General features: G+C 53.6%; 1 protein-coding gene across 1 annotated transcript in view; it reads right to left on the bottom strand.

The window, feature by feature from the left end:
- CACNA1B (calcium voltage-gated channel subunit alpha1 B) overlaps positions 1-21,323 on the bottom strand; it is a 195,201-nt gene that overhangs the window by 34,556 nt on the left and 139,322 nt on the right. The window contains exons 25-34 of the mRNA XM_073806930.1: positions 20,850-20,946; positions 19,475-19,635; positions 17,836-17,973; positions 16,901-17,102; positions 16,532-16,696; positions 16,106-16,216; positions 15,664-15,747; positions 8,864-8,869; positions 5,276-5,392; positions 4,648-4,713 (exon numbers count right to left, since the gene is read on the bottom strand). Of these exons, the coding sequence (XP_073663031.1) occupies positions 4,648-4,713; positions 5,276-5,392; positions 8,864-8,869; positions 15,664-15,747; positions 16,106-16,216; positions 16,532-16,696; positions 16,901-17,102; positions 17,836-17,973; positions 19,475-19,635; positions 20,850-20,946 (1,147 nt within the window). The remainder of the gene's footprint in view (positions 1-4,647; positions 4,714-5,275; positions 5,393-8,863; positions 8,870-15,663; positions 15,748-16,105; positions 16,217-16,531; positions 16,697-16,900; positions 17,103-17,835; positions 17,974-19,474; positions 19,636-20,849; positions 20,947-21,323) is intronic.

The following is a 21,323-nucleotide window of genomic DNA, read 5'->3' as shown; positions in this document are numbered from 1 at the left end:
AGGGAAATACTAACAGCCATAAAAGGGGAAATCGACAGTAACACATTCATAGTAGGGGACTTTAACACCCCACTCTCACCCATGGACAGATCATCCAAAATGAAAATAAATAAGGAAACACAAACTTTAAATAATACATTAAACAAGATGGACTTAATTGATATTTATAGGACATTCCATCCAAAAACAACAGAATACACATTTTTCTCAAGTGCTCATGGAACATTCTCCAGGATAGATCATATCTTGGGTCACAAATCAAGCCTCGGTAAATTTAAGAAAATTGAAATTGTATCAAGTATCTTTTCTGACCACAATGCTATGAGACTAGATATCAATTACAGGAAAAGATCTGTAAAAAATACAAACACATGGAGGCTAAACAATACACTACTTAATAACGAAGTGATCACTGAAGAAATCAAAGAGGAAATCAAAAAATACCTAGAAACAAATGACAATGGAGACACGACGACCCAAAACCTATGGGATGCAGCAAAAGCAGTTCTAAGAGGGAAGTTTATAGCAATACAATCCTACCTTAAGAAACAGGAAACATCTCGAACAAACAACCTAACCTTGCACCTAAAGCAATTAGAGAAAGAAGAACAGAAAAACCCCAAAGTTAGCAGAAGGAAAGAAATCATAAAAATCAGGTCAGAAATAAATGAAAAAGAAATGAAGGAAACGATAGCAAAGATCAATAAAACTAAAAGCTGGTTCTTTGAGAAGATAAACAAAATTGATAAACCATTAGCCAGACTCACCAAGAAAAAAAGGGAGAAGACTCAAATCAATAGAATTAGAAATGAAAAAGGAGAAGTAGCAACTGACACTGCAGAAATACAAAAGATCATGAGAGATTACTACAAGCAACTCTAGGCCAATAAAATGGACAACCTGGAAGAAATGGACAAATTCTTAGAAATGCACAACCTGCCAAGACTGAATCAGGAAGAAATAGAAAATATGAACAGACCAATCACAAGCACTGAAATTGAAACTGTGATTAAATATCTTCCAACAAAGAAAAGCCCAGGACCAGATGGCTTTACAGGCGAATTCTATCAAACATTTAGAGAAGAGCTAACACCTATCCTTCTCAAACTCTTCCAAAATATAGCAGAGGGAGGAACACTCCCAAATTCATTCTATGAGGCCACCCTTGATTCTAAAACCAGACAAGGATGTCACAAAGAAAGAAAACTATAGGCCAATATCACTGATGAACATAGATGCAAAAATCCTCAACAAAATACTAGCAAACAGCATCCAACAGCACATTAAAAGGATCATACACCATGATTAAGTTGGGTTTATTCCAGGAATGCAAGGATTCTTCAATATACGCAAATCAATCAACGTGATACACCATATTAACAAATTGAAGGAGAAAAACCATATGATCATCTCAATAGATGCAGAGAAAGCTTTCGACAAAATTCAACGCCCATTTATAATAAAAACCCTGCATAAAGTAGCCATAGAGGGAACTTTCCTCAACATAATAAAGGCCATATATGACAGACCCACAGCCAACATCGTCCTCAATGGTGAACAACTGAAAGCATTTCCACTAAGATCAGGAACAAGACAAGGTTGCCCACTCTCACCACTCTTATTCAACATAGTTTTGGAAGTTTTAGCCACAGCAATCACAGAAGAAAAGGAAATAAAAGGAATCCAAATCGGAAAAGAAGAAGTAAAGCTGTCACTGTTTGCAGATGACATGATACTATACATAGAGAATCCTAAAGATGCTACCAGAAAACTACTAGAGCTAATCAATGAATTTGGTAAAGTAGCAGGATACAAAATTAATGCACAGAAATCTCTGGCATGAATTTGGTAAAGTAGCAGGATACAAAATTAATGCACAGAAATCTCTGGCATTCCTATACACTAATGATGAAAAATCTGAAAGTGAAATCAAGAAAACACTCCCATTTACCATTGCAACAAAAAGAATAAAATATCTAGGAATAAACCTACCAAAGGAGACAAAAGACCTGTATGTAGAAAATTATAAGACACTGATGAAAGAAATTAAAGATGATGCAAACAGATGGAGAGATATACCATGTTCTTGGATTGGAAGAATCAACATTGTGAAAATGACTCTACTACCCAAAGCAATCTACAGATTCAATGCAATCCCTATCAAACTACCACTGGCATTTTTCACAGAACTAGAACAAAAAATTTCACAATTTGTATGGAAACACAAAAGACCCCGAATTGCCAAAGCAATCTTGAGAACGAAAAACGGAGCTGGAGGAATCAGGCTCCCTGACTTCAGACTATACTACAAAAATACAGTAATCAAGACAGTATGGTACTGGCACAAAAACAGAAAGATAGATCAATGGAACAGGATAGAAAGCCCAGAGATAAACTCATGCACATATGGTCACCTTATCTTTGATAAAGGAGGCAGGAATGTACAGTGGAGAAAGGACAGCCTCTTCAATAAGTGGTGCTGGGAAAACTGGACAGGTACATGTAAAAGCATGAGATTAGATCACTCCCTAACACCATACACAAAAATAAGCTCAAAATGGATTAAAGACCTAAATGTAAGGCCAGAAACTCTCAAACTCTTAGAGGAAAACATAGGTGGAACACTCTATGACATAAATCCCAGCAAAATCCTTTTTGACCCACCTCCTAGAGTAATGGAAATAAAAACAAAAATAAACAAATGGGACCTAATGAAACTTCAAAGCTTTTGCACAGCAAAGGAAACCATAAACAAGACCAAAAGACAACCCTCAGAATGGGAGAAAATATTTGCAAATGAAGCAACCGACAAAGGATTAATCTCCAAAATTTATAAGCAGCTCAATAACAAAAAACCAAACAACCCAATCCAAAAATGGGCAGAAGACCTAAATAGACATTTCTCCAAAGAAGATATACAGACTGCCAACAAACACATGAAAGAATGCTTAACATCATTAATCATTAGAGAAATGCAAATCAAAACTACAATGAGATATCATCTCACACTGGTCAGAATGGCCATCATCAAAAAAATCTAGAAACAATAAATGCTGGAGATGGTGTGGAGAAAAGGGAATACTCTTGCACTGCTGGTGGGAATGGGAATTGGTACAGCCACTATGGAGAATAGTATGGAGGTTCCTTAAAAAACTACCAATAGAACTACCATATGAACTACCAATAGAACTACCAGCAATCCCACTACTGGGCATATACCCTGAGAAAACCATAATTCAGAAAGAGTCATGTACCAAAATGTTCATTGCAGCTCTATTTACAATAGCCCGGAGATGGAAACAACCTAAGTGTCCATCACTGGATGAATGGATAAAGAAGATGTGGCACATATATACAATGGAATATTACTCAACCATAAAAAGAAACGAAATTGAGCTATTTGTAATGAGGTAGATAGACCTAGAGTCTGTTATACAGAGTGAAGTAAGTCAGAAAGAGAAAGATAAATACTGTATCCTAACACATATATATGGAATTTAAGAAAAAAAAATGTCATGAAGAACCTAGAGGTAAGACAGGAATAAAGACACAAACCTACTAGAGAATGGACGTGAGGCTATGGGGAGGGGGAAGGGTAAGCTGTGACAAAGCGAGAGAGAGGCATGGACATATATACACTACCAAATGTAAGGTAGATAGCTACTGGGAAGCAGCTGCATAGCACAGGGAGATCAGCTCGGTGCTTTGTGACCGCCTGGAGGGGTGGGATAGGGATGGTGGGAGGGAGGGAGACGCAAGAGGGAAGAGATATGGGAACATATGTATATGTATAACTGATTCACTGTGTTATAAAGCAGAAACTAACACACCATTGTAAAGCAATTATACTCTAATAAAGATGTAAAAAAAAAAAATAAAAAATAAAATAAAATAAAGATCAGTGACATATGTCTTTGTATGCCCAGATACCAAAGCAAGAAAAAATATATGTTTGTTTTAAACAGCATCAGATCTCAGCAAATTTTAAGCAAGACAACTTTTCAACCCCTGGAAATTGAGTTTAAAAATCAGTTTTCAGCTAACCTTTAGACACTGTCTCCTTCCACTACAAATTAACATTTGAGTCCATCTCCCATCCCTACTACTGGAAAGTGGCCAGATGCCAAAAGTATCAACTGGGACACTGCTTTGTGTATTTTAAACATTTTCCCAAATAGCTGACAAAGCGTTCTTTGACAAAATAAAGGTAAGTTACGCAAAAGCTAATTTTGACCAGGACAGTGACCTGGTATGATCCTGTTGACTTTTTCCTTCAACAGCATATAATCTCCGGTACAGGATCAGGACGCTTGTCCTTCAGAAGTGCTGCTGGGCCAAAAGAATGACCAGCTGCTGCGCCGCAGGCCTCTCGGCATCCTGCAGATGTGCTCAAACACTCCGCCGCCGTGGGTGCCCAGCACCCAAGCAATCGTGCCCACCAGCGCCCTAGCACACCCCAGCAGGATTCCACTAGACAGCAGGGCCGGGCATCTGCCCACGAAGGGTGGCACTGCTTGGCCTCAGCCACAGAAGAGTCTTTCTGAGGATTAAGTTCATAAAGCGCTTAGAACGGCACCTGGCTCATAGAAACGTTGCCGAAGTGCGAACGTGCCATCGTTATCGTGCGATGGCCCCGCGCACACCCACCTGCATGCCGACGATGGCGTAGATGAAGAACAGCATGGCGATGAGCAGGCACACGTAGGGCAGCGCCTGCAGAGACACGGGAGGGCAGGTCAGCTCCAGGAGGGAGGACAGGTCAGCTCCAGGAGAGAGGCCTGCCCCCTGGCCTGAGCCTCATCGGCAGAGCGGATGGTGGCTGGGTCTCCGGGGCCACACTGGCCTCAGTTGACTGCAGACCCACCCCAATGACCACCAAGCTACTGTCAACTCCTTCATCTACAAATCAAGCCATAAAAGCCACCTCAGCCCTTGGTGAGCATAAACAAGATACTCTCCGTAAACCTGAAAGCGTCCTTACAAACCATCACGGGACAACGGGCGCCACGGGAGGTGTGAAAGCGTCCTTACAAACCATCACGGGACAACGGGGGCCACGGGAGGTGTGAAAGCGTCCTTTCAAACCATCACGGGACAGCGGGGGCCACGGGAGGTGTGAAAGCGTCCTTTCAAACCATCACGGGACAGCGGGGGCCACGGGAGGTGTGGGCCCCGCCCCGGCCTTCCCGAGGAGGGCGCTCGGGCGGTGGCGGCAGAAGCCCCCCAGCCTGCACAAGGGAGGGGTCAGGCCGCACCTGGCCACGCCCAGCCTCACCTTGAAGGACTGGACGAAGGTCCAGAGCAGGATGCGGATGGTGTAGCCTTGGCGGAGCAGCTTGATGAGTCGGGCGGCGCGGAAGAGGCGGAGGAAGCTGAGGTTGATGAAGTTGTTCTGCAGGGAAGAGAGGTTATGCTCTGACCTTCGGGGACCAGCCTCCCACAGGCGCAGGGCGGCCACGCCCCCACGCCACCTCCCCAAGTCACTGTGCCCCAAAGAAAAGCGGGTGAAGAGAGAGAACGGAACAAAAAGTCCCCGCTTCACAGTCTAAGCAGCAATCAGCCACCAGGAAACCTTCCAAGAGTGAAGCTTGTCTTTGCAAACCGCTTCCCATGCAGCAAATCAGAGAAACGCCCTCCACAGGGAGGGGCAGAGGAGAGTCCCATGAAGCACCCCCCCGCTGCCACGTGGAAGGGGAGGATGCCTGAAGCCAGGCCTCCAACACTGACGGCCTCTCACAGGGCACGGCCCAGCCGCCCAGGGGCAGGGCTACCACACGGCCAGCAAAGCCCCGGCCTGCCTGGGGCCCAGCCGAGAGGCAGGCCCTTCCTCCGGGCCTGGGCAGGTGCCCGCACGCAGGTCACCGCAGGAGGCGTAGGTGGTGTCGGTCCTGCTGCCCACGCCAGGGAAGACACCTCTGCAGCCCACTATCCGGTGTCTGCCCCAGAGAGCCCAAGCCATCTCGCACGGCCCCCTCATCCAAAGGGTCGAAGTCAGGCACAAACGAACCCAACCGTCTCTGGACTGCACGGATGACCCGGGAGCGAGGCTTCCACCTTGGCCCAGGGGCGCCTGAATTCCTGGCCATCCCTTTCGGGGGCACGGCCCTGCTCGGCGTCCGTGAGTAGGCAGGGGTGCTCGCGGGCCCGGGCGGCTTCCTGCCCTGTCTGCTTGGAGACCAGGTGCCCACGCGCAGCCTGAGGTCAGCTTCCCCACACTTGGCTGCTTTGAAATACGCAAGCAGCTCAGGCTAGACACATTGTGCTGCCAGGTACAGTGGTCAAATACAGAGAAAAGAGAGCACAGGTGCAGCGGCAGAGCTCACGCAGGAGGCGGCGGGGCCTGGGCAGAGCCGCGTCCTCCCTCCAGGGCTGCCCATCTGGTCTTGGCTGGGACGAGGCATTGGTGGAGAGACGGGCCTCACTCCGCCCCTCCGCTGCCTGTCTCAGGGGCTGGCTTCTTTGCTCCCCACCAGGGACTCTGGACTGTCTCTGCTGGCGAGGGGCTTAACAGCTACCCTGGGGGACGGCTCCCGGGTTTCGGACAGTGCCACAGGGAGAGGGGGCAGTTGGCAGGCACGAGGAGGGCCGGCTGTGGCCCAGATCAGCACGCAGGCAGAAGTGGACCTTGGGGCGTGACCCCGGAGGGTGTGCTCGTTTCCCTGCAGCTCCCTCACCGGCTCGCGCTGGGGCAAGAGGACCTCAGGGTGGGTGAGACATAGCCACGCTCTCTGAGCCCCGTGGGCCTGAGGACTCTCCGGCGAGCCAGTCGCCTCAGGAGGACGGGCACAGGGATGCAAGGGGGGACTGCCTACGGTGCCAGGGTACCCTTTGTACAAGACAGTAAAGCACAGAAAGGGGGGAGCTGCCACCTCAGGGGTGTCTGCGTTCAAACCACCTGCGCAGGTGGGTCTGGAGGGGCCGAGACCAAAGCAATTTGCTCAGACGGTTGGGACAGACAAGATTTCCTGAAAATACTGGGGGGAAATATAAGCTTCTGGGTAAGAAGGAAGAGACGGAGGCCACAGCGGGCAGCGGAAGGCGCTGTTCGTTCCAGTTACTGGATGCGTGAACGCAGCCCCTTCCTACTTTCTGTTGAGACCCAGGTCCCAACCCTCCTCCCCAGCTTCTCTCTCGGGGCTCCACGGGCACGTAGGAGAAGGTGCACGTGCCAACAGACAGCCAGCCCTAGAGAGCCGTGAGGGCGGAGGTGACAGCGGCCCCAGATGCCGCAACCACAGTGTGACAGGCTGAGTGCACCATGGCTGCACCCGTGCGCGAGCCGCCAGACACCACCATGCAGACTGCATGCAGGACAGCAGGGGCAGCAAGCACACAGCGGCCTCCCCCCGGCTGCGCACCGTCGCCCCTGGCCTCAGCCAACCCCCTGGAGGTGGATGCAACATGCCCCAACCCCCCAAGTCCATGGTTTCTGCTGTACCCACGAGCAACCCCACCTACTTCCAAGCCAGGCCCCTCCTTAGGGCCCCTGCCTCTGAGCCAGGAAAGGTCAGCTTTACAGCCCTCAACACGGAGCTGACTTACGCTGAGGGGACACTGGTCCCCAGCTCCACTGAGCACCAGCTTCCACCTCTACACGATGGAGGTGTTCGGACATCATGCCCGGGGGCGAGGAATCCCTGAGAAAAGGAACTTACGGTGCATTGAGCACTGCAACGCCGCCACAGAGGCAAACGGAGCCCAGGCCGAGGCCCACGTCTCCTACGTCCAAGCGCATCACTGCCTCTGGTCAGAGTCACAGCACAATGAGGTGCCCCCCCTCACACTGTGCACGTGTCGGGGACCACACACGTGCCAGGGATGAGGTGCAGCAGAGCGTGGGACAAGCTGCTCTCCTACTCAGCTTCGTTCTCAAGGGGACCGATGATGGGAGAGAGAGAGAAAGGAGAGAAAGCCTGTGGAGAAAGCCCACACACGCACAGTACCCTGGACATTGATTGACATGAAGGCAGAGGAGGGCACAGAGCGGGTGGACAGGAAGGGCTGAGCAGAGGCCTGGTGCCACGAGCAGAGCCTGTGCGAAAGATGTGGCCTGGTATTTCGGCAGCATCAAACAGCCTTTTCTCAAAACTCAAGCTTTTCTGCTCCAATGGTGAAACCTTTATCACAAGCATTCACTTTCTGTAGCAGGAATCTCAGAATCTGCTACTTTGCACGAACTTGCAGGCATGGCCTCAGCTCACTCTGCTCCCAGCATCTTCTCTCTCCCCTCACCCAGAAGGAGGCTCCGTCCACACCTCCTGCACGGGCTCCACACAAGCTCGCTGACCAGGGCACACAAGAATCAGCGACGCTGGATGAGGGCCCAGCCCTCTGCTCCCTCCTGGGGCAGTGCCCCTCTTTCTACTCAGGCCAACCCCCCAGCCTGGTGCCCCCAGCCAGGCCCCCACGGAAGATACGCCCAGGAAGGACCCTCCAGGAGACCTTGTCAGAGGCCACTGGGCAGAGCCGAGTCCACTCGGTCTGCCAGTGGAGACAGAGCAGAAGGGACATGACTGTGCAGCAGAAACCATGGACTTTTCGGGGATCAGGTCCAAACTCACATCCTGCAAAACCTCCCCAATTCTGAGCCAGTCTCATCACTTACCTGCCTCTCACTCAGAAGCCCCTACCTCCTCTCTCAGCCCAAGGCCAGTTCCTGTGATCAGGTGGTCCCTGGGGGGCCCTCATAAGCCCCGGCTGGACCCCAGGAGCCGGGACAGTGCGTGAGAGGCCAGAGGGGCGGGTGCAGCTGGGCTCTGAGCACAGGAGGGCAGCGGCGAGGGGTGACAGGAAGCAGAAGGGAGGAGGACCGGAGCAAGCAAAGCCAGGAGTTTTAAGAACTATTTAAAGTCATGAAACCAACCGTTTCCTATACGTGATGTTTTCACGGATGGACATTTGCGTGTTATTTACAAATTGGGATGTTTGGGCGGCAGGCGCACAACATACAGACGGAGACATGGTTTTCGCATTGTATGTTGGTTGCGTGACGTGAGTCAGCAGGTAGGTGAGGGTAAATCAAGAACAGAAACAAAACAAAAGAGAAACTGAGTCACCAACACAAGCAAAACTCAAACTCCGAACACTTCACTGGAAATTTTTAGGATTTGGGTAAACTTTGCATATTTTGCTTGAAATGTACCGAATCAAAACACATTTTTGAAATCTGTAGGTTATGCAGACAGGGGCATCATTTGCATTTCTGTTTGTAATGCAAATCCAAAGATGACTCACAGACACTTATTTTTTTATTTCCAGGCAAAGAAATCAATGTCAGTTTTATGCTTGCTTAGAGTGCGTTCTCTACGTGACCCTGGTTAAGACTGTTGCTCTATGGTGATTTTTAAGTCGGGGGTGGGAACTGACACTCACATTTTTGCCTAAGGAAAAAAAAGTGCATCCACAAAGTAACACATGAAGTGACTACAATGGAGAAAGAAAAAAAGACACCGAAATCCACAAGACGGCTTCCTTTCACCTTTCCTCCTCCAGGCAGGACAGGGTGAAGACCGCCCTCTGAAACCACTAGTGGCCGGGGCAGCTGAGCTTTCAGACCAAGCAGCTTCTCAGCCCTCCTGCCAGCCCTGCTGGGCGTCCAGGATTGGTGGTGGCTACCCTGGAGGTCTTGCTGGGATTAAGTTCTCGAACATCTGCAAGCCGCCCTCCCTTGAGTTTCCAGCAGCTGAGGGGCCTCTCTGTGGGGAGGTGCCCCTGGGAGACAGCGCCTCTGCGACATCCGCCGGGCACCCCTGCCTGCCCCACCTGTGGATGCCCTCCCAGCCGTCACCCCTCTGCCGAGGGGGCACACACACGCCCAAACCCCCAGGGCTGTGTCCTTGCAGTTGGGAGCCCAGTGTCAGGATGCCTTTGTCTGGGGCATAAAGACTCCTGTGCCCAAGGAGGCGGAGCGCCTAGGCAGAAACCACGCTGGGGAACTACTTCTGGGTGAGAAGAGGTGCACAGCGAAGGGGCAGCGCCCGGGCAATGCTGCAAGGCCAGCAGCCGGGGGAACAAATCACCGTGTTTTGTTGTTAAGATGGCAGCTTTCAGCTTTTTGCCTGGATTATTCAGATCACTGACTTTTCAGAACCATGAAACAACTCACATAAACAAAGGAATACGTGCAAGTCTATGTACACACGTATTTTAAATAAAGGCGATAAAAGGTCCATATATTCGTCATCCAGCCTAAACGGAACGTCGCCGTTGCTTCGGAAGCCCTGCGTGCCTCTCTTCCCCAGATGTAGTGACTATCCTTAACCCTTGTTAATAACTGCTGTTCTGCACTGTTTCACCTCTAACTCTTAAAACACGTTTATACTTGCCTGTTCTTAACTCTGTGACGGGATTAGACTACACGTGGCCCTCTTGGGCTCAGGCAAACCTGTGCTCTCACGCTGAGCAAACACCGCCTTGGGGAAGCATCCTCTCGATAAGGGTGCCATTCACTGTGTCAATAAACCACTTCTGCCGCTGCTGCTGCGAACAACGCTGCCATGAACATCCGTGTGAAAACGTCTCCAGGTTCCTCCGCCAGGCACCCTGGGCAGGCACACACGCCCGCCCCTCCAGCGAGGCCGAGCTGACCGACACCCAGCAGCAGCGTCCACATCCTCGCCTACAGCCGGCAGCCTCAGGGTTTCTGTTTGACAAACGCTGGGTGTGGAATGGCATCTCAGTGCCGTTTCACTTTGTACTTCTTTGATTACAAGTAAGGTTGAGTATCTTTCTGTGGCCACTTGTGTTTTCTATTTTGGAAGATGCCCCACCGTACCTTCTGCTCCCAGAAGAGCCTTGCACGTTCTGGACGCTAACCTCCACCGCGAGCCTGGAAGGCCTCCGCCCTCCAGCCTTTTGCTCACTACATGCTGGCCTCACGCTCTTTTCCCCCATGGATCTCATCCCATCTCATCTTACAGGCTCACGGTTCCTAGCCGTACGTCACTGGCCTGCGTCTCCTCCGGCTGCCCGCTGGACGACTCCTGGGAGGACAGCAGGACTGAACTCTAACATGGACAAGGTGCAGCCGGACCGTCCTCGGCAAACCTGTTCCTCACAATTCCCTCCCTTTTCAGTGAATGACAACCCACTTCTCCAAGCGCACAGACCACAAAGTATGATGCCATCCTTGCCTCATCTTTCACACCCACGTCCGACCCATCTGCAGCTCTACCTGGAAATTACACCCAGAACTTGACGATGTCTGACCACATCCCAGCTCCCAGCTCCTCTCCTGGCTCACAGCAGTAACGCTCGGCCGCACACACATCCTCCAAGGCCCACTACCCAGTTGTCAGCACTTACATCTTTGTTTCTGAGAGCTTTCCCAGGCCAGGACACAATACCCAGGCCCTAACATTAATGAAGGGTGAACTGCTGAAAAAATAATTCTCTGGCCCCCTCCCCGCAGCAGCCTTCAACCCGCAGCAGACAGCGGCTGCTGGGAGAGCCCTGGGGTAGTAACGGTAGCTGACTTGATAGCGCCTTTCCTGGGCTGCCTGCCTCTCTGCTGGCTTCCAGGTGAACGACATGCACCACATTCTTGTCTCAGGGTCTGTTTCTGGGGGAACCCAGCTAAGACAGCCCTGACTGGTCTCACTGCCTCTGCCTGTGCCCTGCACAATATTCTCAACAAAGCTGCCAGGGCTGTGCTCTTAGATGCCAGGTCGTGTCACTCCTCTCCACAAAACCCTCCAAATCCTCCCATCTCACTCAAAAGAAAAGCCAAGGTTTACCGACTGCAAGGTCTTCACTGTGCAGCCACAGCGTCCACCCTTTCTTCACCCCCTGGTGGGGTCTCTGCACTCCCTGCCCCCCAGCTGGCACCTGCTCAGGTTCCTTGCGAGTCCAGACTTCCTGACCTGGGGTCGCCGTCTCAGTGGCACACAATCACGGCTCCCCAGTGTCTCACACCCCCTCTGCTTGGCCTTCTCCCTGGTCACTGTCTGACACCATGTGTCTTTCCCATTAGAATAAGCGGGGATTTTCATCTTTTGTCCCAGCACTTAGAATAGTGCTTAGCACATGACAGGCACTGCATAAACATTTTAACGCGTATACATGAAGGAATGTGATGCAAATATCCTTCCCCTGTTCATGGATTGGCCTTTCTCCTTTTGATACACAGAAATTTTATATTATACAATTCTTTTTCCAGTTATGGCTGGTGCTTTATATATATATTTTGCTTAACAAATCAGTCCTTATCTCAAGGTCTTAAAAATAATCTCTTGTATTTTCTTCTAAGAGCTTTAAAGTTTCTGTCTCTTATATTTAAGTCTTTTCCTCCATTTGCAGTACTTTTGTGAATGGTGCAAACCAAGACCCAATTCCTCTTTCTCCTGTACTGATCATTAGCTACGCCCACAGACGGTCACACGCAAGTGGGCCTGAGTCCAGGTAGCGTGGGCTACCCCACGCGGTCTAAAGTGCTACCGCTCTGCAGGAAGCCGCCGCCCTGGCGCGGCCCCAGGGGCACCTTCTTACTATTAGGCATCTTGGCTACTTGGGAGGCTTTGCTCTTCCTTATAAATTTTAGAAGCAGCTTTTGTCAAATTCCAAAACAAAGAGACAAACAAACAAAAAGAAAAACAAAATCATTGGTGTTTTTATTGAAATCGCATTGAATCTACAGATCAGTTGGGAGGAACTGTCATCTCTATGGCACCGACACTACTTACTAATTAACATCATGTATAACTCCATCTATTCAAGTCTCGTTTAGCATCTTCCAATAAAGCTTAGTAATTTTCCACAAAGAGGTCCTGCACGCGTACCTTGTCAGGTCTATTGTCAGGACTGCTGGCGCCGTAATGAAACGCGGCAAACTTACTTGAGCAATCTCACATTTAATCCATTTTAGATTACTCTGGATTTCATCCACAGACGGCTCGTCTTCATGGGCCATGTGCCACCCGCCCAGCAACAGCCCAGTGCACTGTGGAACTGCTACATCCGGGGCCACACCTGGGCAAGCCTAGAGGGCGCCGTCACACGACGGCTGGCCTGGTCCCCACACCGCTCACCTCTGCGGCACCACTGTCTCTTCCTCAGCTCACCCCTCCCCAGCACATCATGGGATGATCACTAAATGTCGAGGAAAGCTCCAACCTGGTTATGGAGGACTGGCTTAATGCACTGGTGCAGGCCTCACCAGAGCCCCAGGCGGCGGCGGCCTGAAAGACGGCGGTGAGGCAGAGCTCTGGCGATGTGCCCCATCCGCCACAGTATGTGTGTGTGCGTGTGTGTGTGTGTGTGTGTGTGCGTGAAGTTGCTGGTGGTAAGGACCACAGGGTCCCAGGCAAAGGCTACAGCTTGGTCAGGCCTCTGGAGGGAACAAAGCTTGTGGCAGAGGCCACCTCTGGATGTGGGAATGGGCACCATGTGCAGGTCTAGGCATCACATGTTAACGTCCACCCCGGACACCTACAGCCGTAGGGACACGAAAACCCCATGCGCCTTAGGCTGTGTGGACAACAGATGTCAGCAAGCCTCTGTCTTCCCAGCCCCCGCTCACACGGCAGACCCACAAAGGCAGTGACTGTGACGGCTGGGATAAAGGCTGCGCCTGGCAAGGCTGATCCAGCCACGGCCACGACTGAACACCAGCTCGTAGTGAGCAGAGACCACCTTTAGGCCTCTACAGGGAACCACGTCTGGAGCTGTCACTCAGCCACTTGGTGGTAAGTTGCCTACCTGAGAACCTTCACCCAGAAGCAACAGTGATTTGTCTCAACGAGGATCACTCATATCTTGGGTGCGGGCCTGCCTCTGCTGATGCCCTAGCGTCAGAGATTTACCAACAGGGGATGCCACATGCCATCAACTCAGAGCAAGCGGAGGGCGGGCAAAGGAGCAGGAGACCCAGGACCCGCCGGCGTGTCACACTCCACATCACTCAGGAGGTGTCGCTCTGATAAAATGCTGAGATGGCCTCTTACAGGCACAGAAAAGAGCTGGCCTGATGGGGCACCTCAGGGGGTTCAGGGTGCTGCACTTCAAGATGAACTGACGGCCAACAGACATACTGGGTGCCTGACCTGTAAACCGCATGGATCCAGGAAGCAAGGGGCCAAAGCGGAGGTGGCCCCTGTCACCATGACTCCAGCAGCCCGCTGGGACTTTGTGTCACCATCCCCACAAATTCAGGCTAGGCGCATCTCGGGGTCCTGACTCAAAGGGGCTGGAGACCACTTCCACTGTGGGACACAGGAAGGCCGTGGTGGCTCCTGTCGCTCTGGGTTCCCCAGAGTTTCCACGCTGGCCAGGGTGTGAAGGGCAGAGCTGCCCCTGCACAGGGGCAGGGAGAAGTCTGTCTGGAAATCAGGGGCTCCCGGGGCCTTTCTAGAGGTTCCTGGGACCAGTCTGAACTGTGCCTGGACCATCAGAGCAGCCAGAGCCACACAGGGAATGGCAAGCAGGGCCCGGGCCGCACAGCACAGAGGGCTGGGTCACCTGGCGAGACCAGCAACCAGAGCAGCAGAGGGCTGGCCAGAGGTGAGGGGACCCCGGCGATGACGCGAGTCCCCAGCACAGCAGCAGGTGCCCTGCTCCTCCTATCAACCCTCTCCTCCCAGAAGTCGTGAGCAGCACCACCCTGAAGACAGCAACGGGACCCGACATGAGGCGTGGGCAGAGCCAGGTTGAGCCAGGGCTGCGAGCAGATGCCCCCACCCTGCACGTGGCCCTTCACCCGCAGCAGCGCAGGCGGCCAGAGCTTGCTTCGCCTGCCCTCGGGGCGCTCGGGTGTCTGGGAATCGACACCCCGGGCACGGCCTTTAGCCGAGGACTGGTGGGCACAGAGGTAAGAACTCTGCAGCTCTGAGGTGTGACCCACCCTGTCTCCAGAGCCCCTGGGGGATGACGCAATTCACCGGCACCTCTGGTCCTTCTCTCCCCATCCACCTCCCCAAACCTCTCTCCGCGGGTTCTGCCTCAGAACACGTCCTAAGACATAACTTCTATAAGAACCTTCGCCTTGGTGTCTGTTCCTAGAGAATTCAACCTAAGAAAAATAAATGTGGTTTTTGCCATTTAGTTCTAACTTAACATGCTGTGCTGAAAGAATACGGCTTTATGACTCAGACTCTTTCAAATTTGTTGAGACAAGTTCATGTTCTAGCCCTCAGTCAGTTTTTAGATACAATCCATGTACTTTAGTAAGAATAAGAATCTCCAGCATGTGTACACACACACACACACACACACACACACACACACACACAAACACACCCCCCCCACGTATATGTAAAACAAACTTAATACTTTAAAATATTCTAAATTCTTACTGGTTTTAGTTTGAATCTTTTTGGCACCAGTTGTTAGATGTGCATGTATTAGATAAACACAAATTTAGGAGATCCTTATCTTCCTGGTCACTTGTTACCATGGAGCTCCCTGGTGATTCTCAGGCCACCAGCCTGGAAGACCTCCTGGGAACCAATTTCTTAGCCAAGAAAAAGCATTTGCCGAGAGGACACCCACCCTCCCCCCCCCCAAACTCATCCCCGCACTCGCCTCTGGAGAGGAGCTTCCATCTCCAGAGCTCGTGGGGAATTCTGCTCCGAGGAGGCGCTAACACCACCAGGGCCTGGAGGCTCAGTGAGGGAACACCTCTGGAAGGAAACCACTTGGGGCCCTGCAGGGGCAGGAGATGCTGCTTACCGCAATCTCTGTTACTAAAACATCAGTAATACTTCCCAACACGGTGACGAAGTCAAAGACGTTCCAGGCGTCTCTGAAATAGTTCTGGAGAGAAGGAAGGGCAGTTAGTGTGGAGCCGGTGAGGGCTCTGCCACACAAGGAGCTGCAGGAGGTGGCCTCTCGTCAAGAAGGCGGTGAGTGGACAGACGCACCGCCTCAGGTGGGAGTGCACGAGGCCACGCATCAGAGGGAAGGAGCCCGGCCCCACCCGCTCCCAGGAGCAGGGCGGGGGCAGAGGTGCGGGCAGCCCCCAGCAGCCCCCTCCCTGGGGCCCCTCCAGGGTCACATGTGTTGTGGGGGTTCAGGGAATCCCCAGCTCCAAACGGTGGGCCCCCGAAGGTCCCCTGAAGAGGGGGAGCCAGCATGCAGACACCTAAAGGCCAGGAGGGGCCAAGGCACGTACCAGCACCCCGAAGGCGATGATCTTGAGCGCGCACTCCATGGAGAACATGGACGTGAACACGATGTTCAGACACTTCAACATCAGCTCGTACTCGTAGGGCGCGTCATAGAACTGCCCGGGGAAGGGGCACCGTTGGCCCCAGGCCTGGCTGCCCTGAGACACCCCACGGGGCTCACGATGACCTCCTGTCACACATGCCTGCTGCACGAGGACCCCCTCCCGGTTCCCCTCGTCTCCCAGAACCTTCTCACGATCTCAGCCCACGGACGACTGGGGGCCCAGGGTTGCGCGGGCACCCTGAGCTGACCAGCACTCGGGGCGACGCCCACTCCTGCACACACCCCAGGAGGAAGCCAACCCTCCGCCAGGCTGGAGTCGGGTTCCCGCCCCACAGGCACCGGGATCCACCACGCAGGCCCCACGCACCTTCATCATCAGCACCACAGTGTTCAGGGCTATCATAGCCATGATGAAATACTCGAAGGGTGGCGAGACCACGAACGTCCACGTCTTGTACTGGAACGACTGCTTGTTCTGGGGCATGTACCGCGTCAGGGGTTTGGCGCTGATGGCGAAGTCGATGCAAGCCCTCTGCACAGGAAGGAAGGAGCAGGGGGAGCTGGGACCCTGCGGAGCCCCTGCACACCCCCCGCCCTCATCCAGAAGGCCTCCTCTGGGCAGCCCTCCCTGCCCTGTGCTGGCCAGTGGCTCCCACGCAGAGGGGAGCCCAGGGGCCCTGCCTACACTGCCCAAGGAGAGCCCGCGAGGAGACGAAGTGGGAGGGGAGTCGCCTACCTCATTCTTCTCCAGGCTGCATTCAGACATGACCTTGTCCCCCTGCTCCTGGAAGGTGATGATGATCAAGGCCACAAAGATGTTGACGAAAAAGAAGGGGAAGACCACGAAGTAGACCACGTAGAAGATGGACAGCTCCATGCGGTACCCAGGGCTCGGGCCCTGCTCCTCATAGGTGGCGTCCACCGAGTGTTTCAGCACCCTGGGCCAAGAACCAGTGCCAAGCATCAGGGGAGCCCAGGAGGATACGACCCCGGGAAAGACGAGACCCGTGTCACAGGTGAGGCTTCTGCGGCTGAGCCCAGAGACGGTGCCATGTGCGGGCCAGGCCTGCTCCTCAGGAGGGCCATGGCTCCCGGCGGGGGCCTGTCTCGCCAGTAGGGTTTATACTCAGGGCTACTGGGGGAACCTCCTAGAGGATGCCTCAGTGTGCCTGAGGTCCCATCCCCTGGAGGAGAGGTGGGAGAGGTCCAGCAGTCCTGTGCTGCCCGGCTCTCTCCCACCTCACACCAGGTAACCTGCTCACACCCAGCTTCACCTGTCGCCAGAAAGCCTTGGGCTGAGCAGGGTCACCTGGAAGAGCATCGATCCTGCCTTCTGAAGGGTGGTCTTCTCAGCCCCAAAGGAAGCCCCTGGAACCCACGCATCCCTTGGACTCCCCTTAACTGCGGCCAGAGGCTAGCACAGGGAGACGCCAAGGGGCCCATCTTCCCTCCGGCCCCCAGCCACTAAACAAGGGTTTTCAGGAGGTCACGGTGCTGTGCTCTTGGCTAATCTCCTGCTCCCCAGGCTGCCCACCCTCGAAGGGCAGGACCATGTCTCACCCGGTAAGTACAAGAGCCCGGGGGGTGTTTGCTTAGTGACGGACGCAGAGTCTACGCTCCCCACTCTGGCTGCCCCTCTGCTCTAGCCTGACCAGCCAGGGGGGCACTCACATGGGCCACCCTTCCCCCGTGGACACTGTGAACAGGGTCAGCAGGGCCCAGAGCACGTTGTCGTAGTGGAAGTCGTATTTCTTCCACTGCCGCGGCTGAGCCTCCACCTCCTCCTTCTCATAATCCAAGTACTGGCCCCTGGGAGCGGGAACACAGAGGAAGTCAGAGGTTAGAGACGAAGGGTCCAAATAAACCCCTGTGTCTGCGGTCAACTGAACTTTGAAAAGGGTCATCCATTCAGTGGAGAAAGAACCGTCTTTTCAACAGGTGGTGCTGAAAGCACTGGGTATCTACGGGTCAGAAAATGAATGTGGACCCCGCCTCACTCCATGTATACAAATTAGCTCAAAGTGGATCAAAGACCTAAATGTAAGAGCTAATACTATAAGACTCTTAGAAGAAAGCACAGGGGGGCTCAGAACAGATAAATTGGACTTCATCAAAACGGAAAGCTTTATTTGTGCTTCAAAGGACATCATCCACACACAGAATGGGACAGAATATTGAAAATCATCTATCTGACAAGGGACTCGTATCAGGGCTATATTAAGAACAATTACAATCGGTTATAAAAAGGACGGGGGTTCCCTGGTGGCGCAGTGGTTGAGAGCCCGCCTGCCGATGCAGGGGACATGGGTTCGTGCCCCGGTCCGGGAGGATCCCACATGCCGCGGAGCGGCTGGGCCCGTGAGCCATGGCCGCTGAGCCTGCGCGCCCGGAGCCTGTGCTCCGCAACAGGAGAGGCCGCAACAGTGAGAGGACCGCGTACCGCAAAAAAAAAAAAAAAAAAAAAAATGGGTAAAAGATCTGAATAGACATTTTTGCAAAGAAGACCCACAAATGGTCAATATGCACATGAAAAGAGGCTCCATGTCGTGAATCATCAGGGAAACGCAAATCAAACCACAATGAGACACCACTTTACACCCACTAGCACGGCTATAATTATATTTTTAAAAAGGAAAATAACAAGTATTGGCAAGGACGTGGAGAAATCGCAACTCCCAGACACTGCTGGTGGGAACACAAAATCGTTCAGCCACTTTGGAAAACAGTCTGGCAGTTCCTGAAACTGATAAAGAGAATCATCATGTGACCCAGCAATCTCACTTCTGCGTTCATACTCGAGAGAAATGGAAACACCTATCCACAGAAAAAGCTGTACACGTGTTCAAAGCAGCAGTAATCACAACGGCCAAAATGTCCACCAACAGATAACTGGCTCAGTACAATGAGGGGTAACTTAAGAAGGAATAAACATCTGGCCATTAAAGGGGACGAAGTACCGCACAGGCCACAGCACTAGTGGTAGAAGCTGGACACACAAGACCCCAGATCACAGGATTCCATTACGTGATGTGTCCAGGACGGCATCCACACAGCACCACCCTCCCCCTCGCTCCTCCCGGAAGGCGCCTCTCCTGTCTGCTCTGCTGGGGCCCAAGGCCTCAGGGGGGACGGGGAAGTGGCTCCAACCCCGGGGCGGCCCTCTGACCTCAGGGCCCAGCCTGGATCGCGAGGGCCGACGGGACGCCCGGCAGTGGCCACGCGGAGCTCCCTGAGGTGTGCGGGCAGCAAGGGCCCGTCCTGCCGGGGAGGCGCGGCGCTGGGGACAGAGGAGCCGCCCTGCCCGGTTTACCTGCAGTCCCGCTCCAGCTCCTTGGACTCGTCGGTGCAGTAGAAAAACTTCCCCTTGAAGAGCTGCACCGCGATGACGGCAAATATGAACATGAAGAGCATGTAGACAATCAAGATGTTGAGGACGTTCTTCAGGGAGTTCACCACACAGTCAAACACAGCCTGCGGGAGGGCGGAGCCGTGAGGGGCGGGGCCCAGGGGCGGGGCCCAGGCCCGGGACCACCGCAAGGGTCTGGACCGGGACCGGCGGCCTTGTGTGAGAAGCTGCCTGTGCCGTCCTCCTCCAGAAGGGTGATCCTGGACTGGACGGGGTGCGCAGGAGGTGCTAGAAAAGGTGCTGCGGGCAGGGGGGCCAGATGCCGAGGGGAACCTGGGGCTGGGGCTGGGGTCGGGCCTCTCTGCCAGGCCACGGGCTGGCGCGGAGGGAAGGGGCAGGGCCGGGCTGAGGACCATGCCTGGCCCCTGCCTATTGGTGGGAAGTGGGATGGGGGAGTGGTGATGCGGAGGCCAGCTCAGGACAGGGACTTGGGGCATGTCCGTGAACCAGAGGAGACTCCCGTCCGTTAGCACTGCCCGGGCCGCCTGTCAGGGGCTCTCACTGTTCTCCAGTGAGCCTTTCCCTGCTGCCCTGGCCCCGGTTCCGGCTGGCTGTGCACAAAGGCAGATCCACGACCATCTCCCGAGACCCCATCTGGCACACTCCAGACACAAGCAGCTGCCTTGGCAGCGCAGACCCTGCCCACCCCCCCCGGAGCCTCCATCACCCCCAGAGCCACTCCTTCACACGCGGCTCTAAGCAAACTGCCTGCCGTAACCCCCCCATCGCTTAGGGTCTCCACGGCCCGCCTGTCCAAGCTGCTCCGAACGCGACTGCACACAGTCTTGGAGGATTGAGTGAGTTTAGATACCAGCTCAGCAACTATTAGATTGTAGCACAATTCTAAAGCCGCACCCATGCTTCCGGGAACCCCGCCCTCCCCGCATCTCCCTGTGAGCCCACCTCCCTCTCTCCGCAGCCCCTCCCCCTGCACTCCAGCTGCTGATGAAACCCGCTGTCCCATCGGGCACCCCTGGGTTGAGGAAGAGGAGCCTTACAGGACACTGCGGAGAATGAGCCCCTCGGGGAGGGTCACAGAGCCGAGAGCCCGCCCCACGCACGCGACACAGGGCCTCCCCTCAGCCCTGCTCATCTTCACCCCACGCGGGAAGCTGCAGGGGACCAGGCCAGTTACACATGTGCACCCCACAACGCACACCTACATGTACACGTGTGCACATGCACGCACACACGCACAATCTACATGTGCATGTGTGCCCACACGCACACATGAGCGCACACACACACACACACCCACGGCCCCGCTCCAGACTCGCACCTTGAGCTTGGGCAGCCGCTTGATGGTCTTGAGCGGCCGCAGCACACGCAGGACCCTCAGGGACTTGATGGTGTTGATGTCTTTCCCTTTGGAGCCTCTAGAAGGAGAAGCCACCCATGTAGACAGGCAGGGTGCACACCTGTGCCCAGAGGACCTGGGGACAGGGCAGCCTCGGCCCTGCAGGCACCACAAGCCAGTGCATCTCCCCCTACGGGCTGCCTGCCAAGGTGTCCTCAGAGTGGACAAGGGCCGGGGCCAGGTCAGCAGCACCTGGTGTCCAGGGAGAGCTGAGCTTCTGGATGGGAAGAGCCCCTCCCCGCCGGGCCATGTCGTTCAGCACTCCCACCCACAGTGGGAACACCAGCTTCCTCCAGACACCATGCTGAGACCCCCAGTGGGAATAAAGTGGGGAGGCCACACCAGGACTGCAGCCCCAGCCGGGGCTGGGCTTTGATGGAAAAGGCGTCACAGGTC

Source organism: Tursiops truncatus, chromosome 6 (genome assembly GCF_011762595.2).
Source record: "Tursiops truncatus isolate mTurTru1 chromosome 6, mTurTru1.mat.Y, whole genome shotgun sequence".
Taxonomy (NCBI): domain Eukaryota; kingdom Metazoa; phylum Chordata; class Mammalia; order Artiodactyla; family Delphinidae; genus Tursiops; species Tursiops truncatus.
This window is presented reverse-complemented; position numbering and strand designations above follow the sequence as displayed.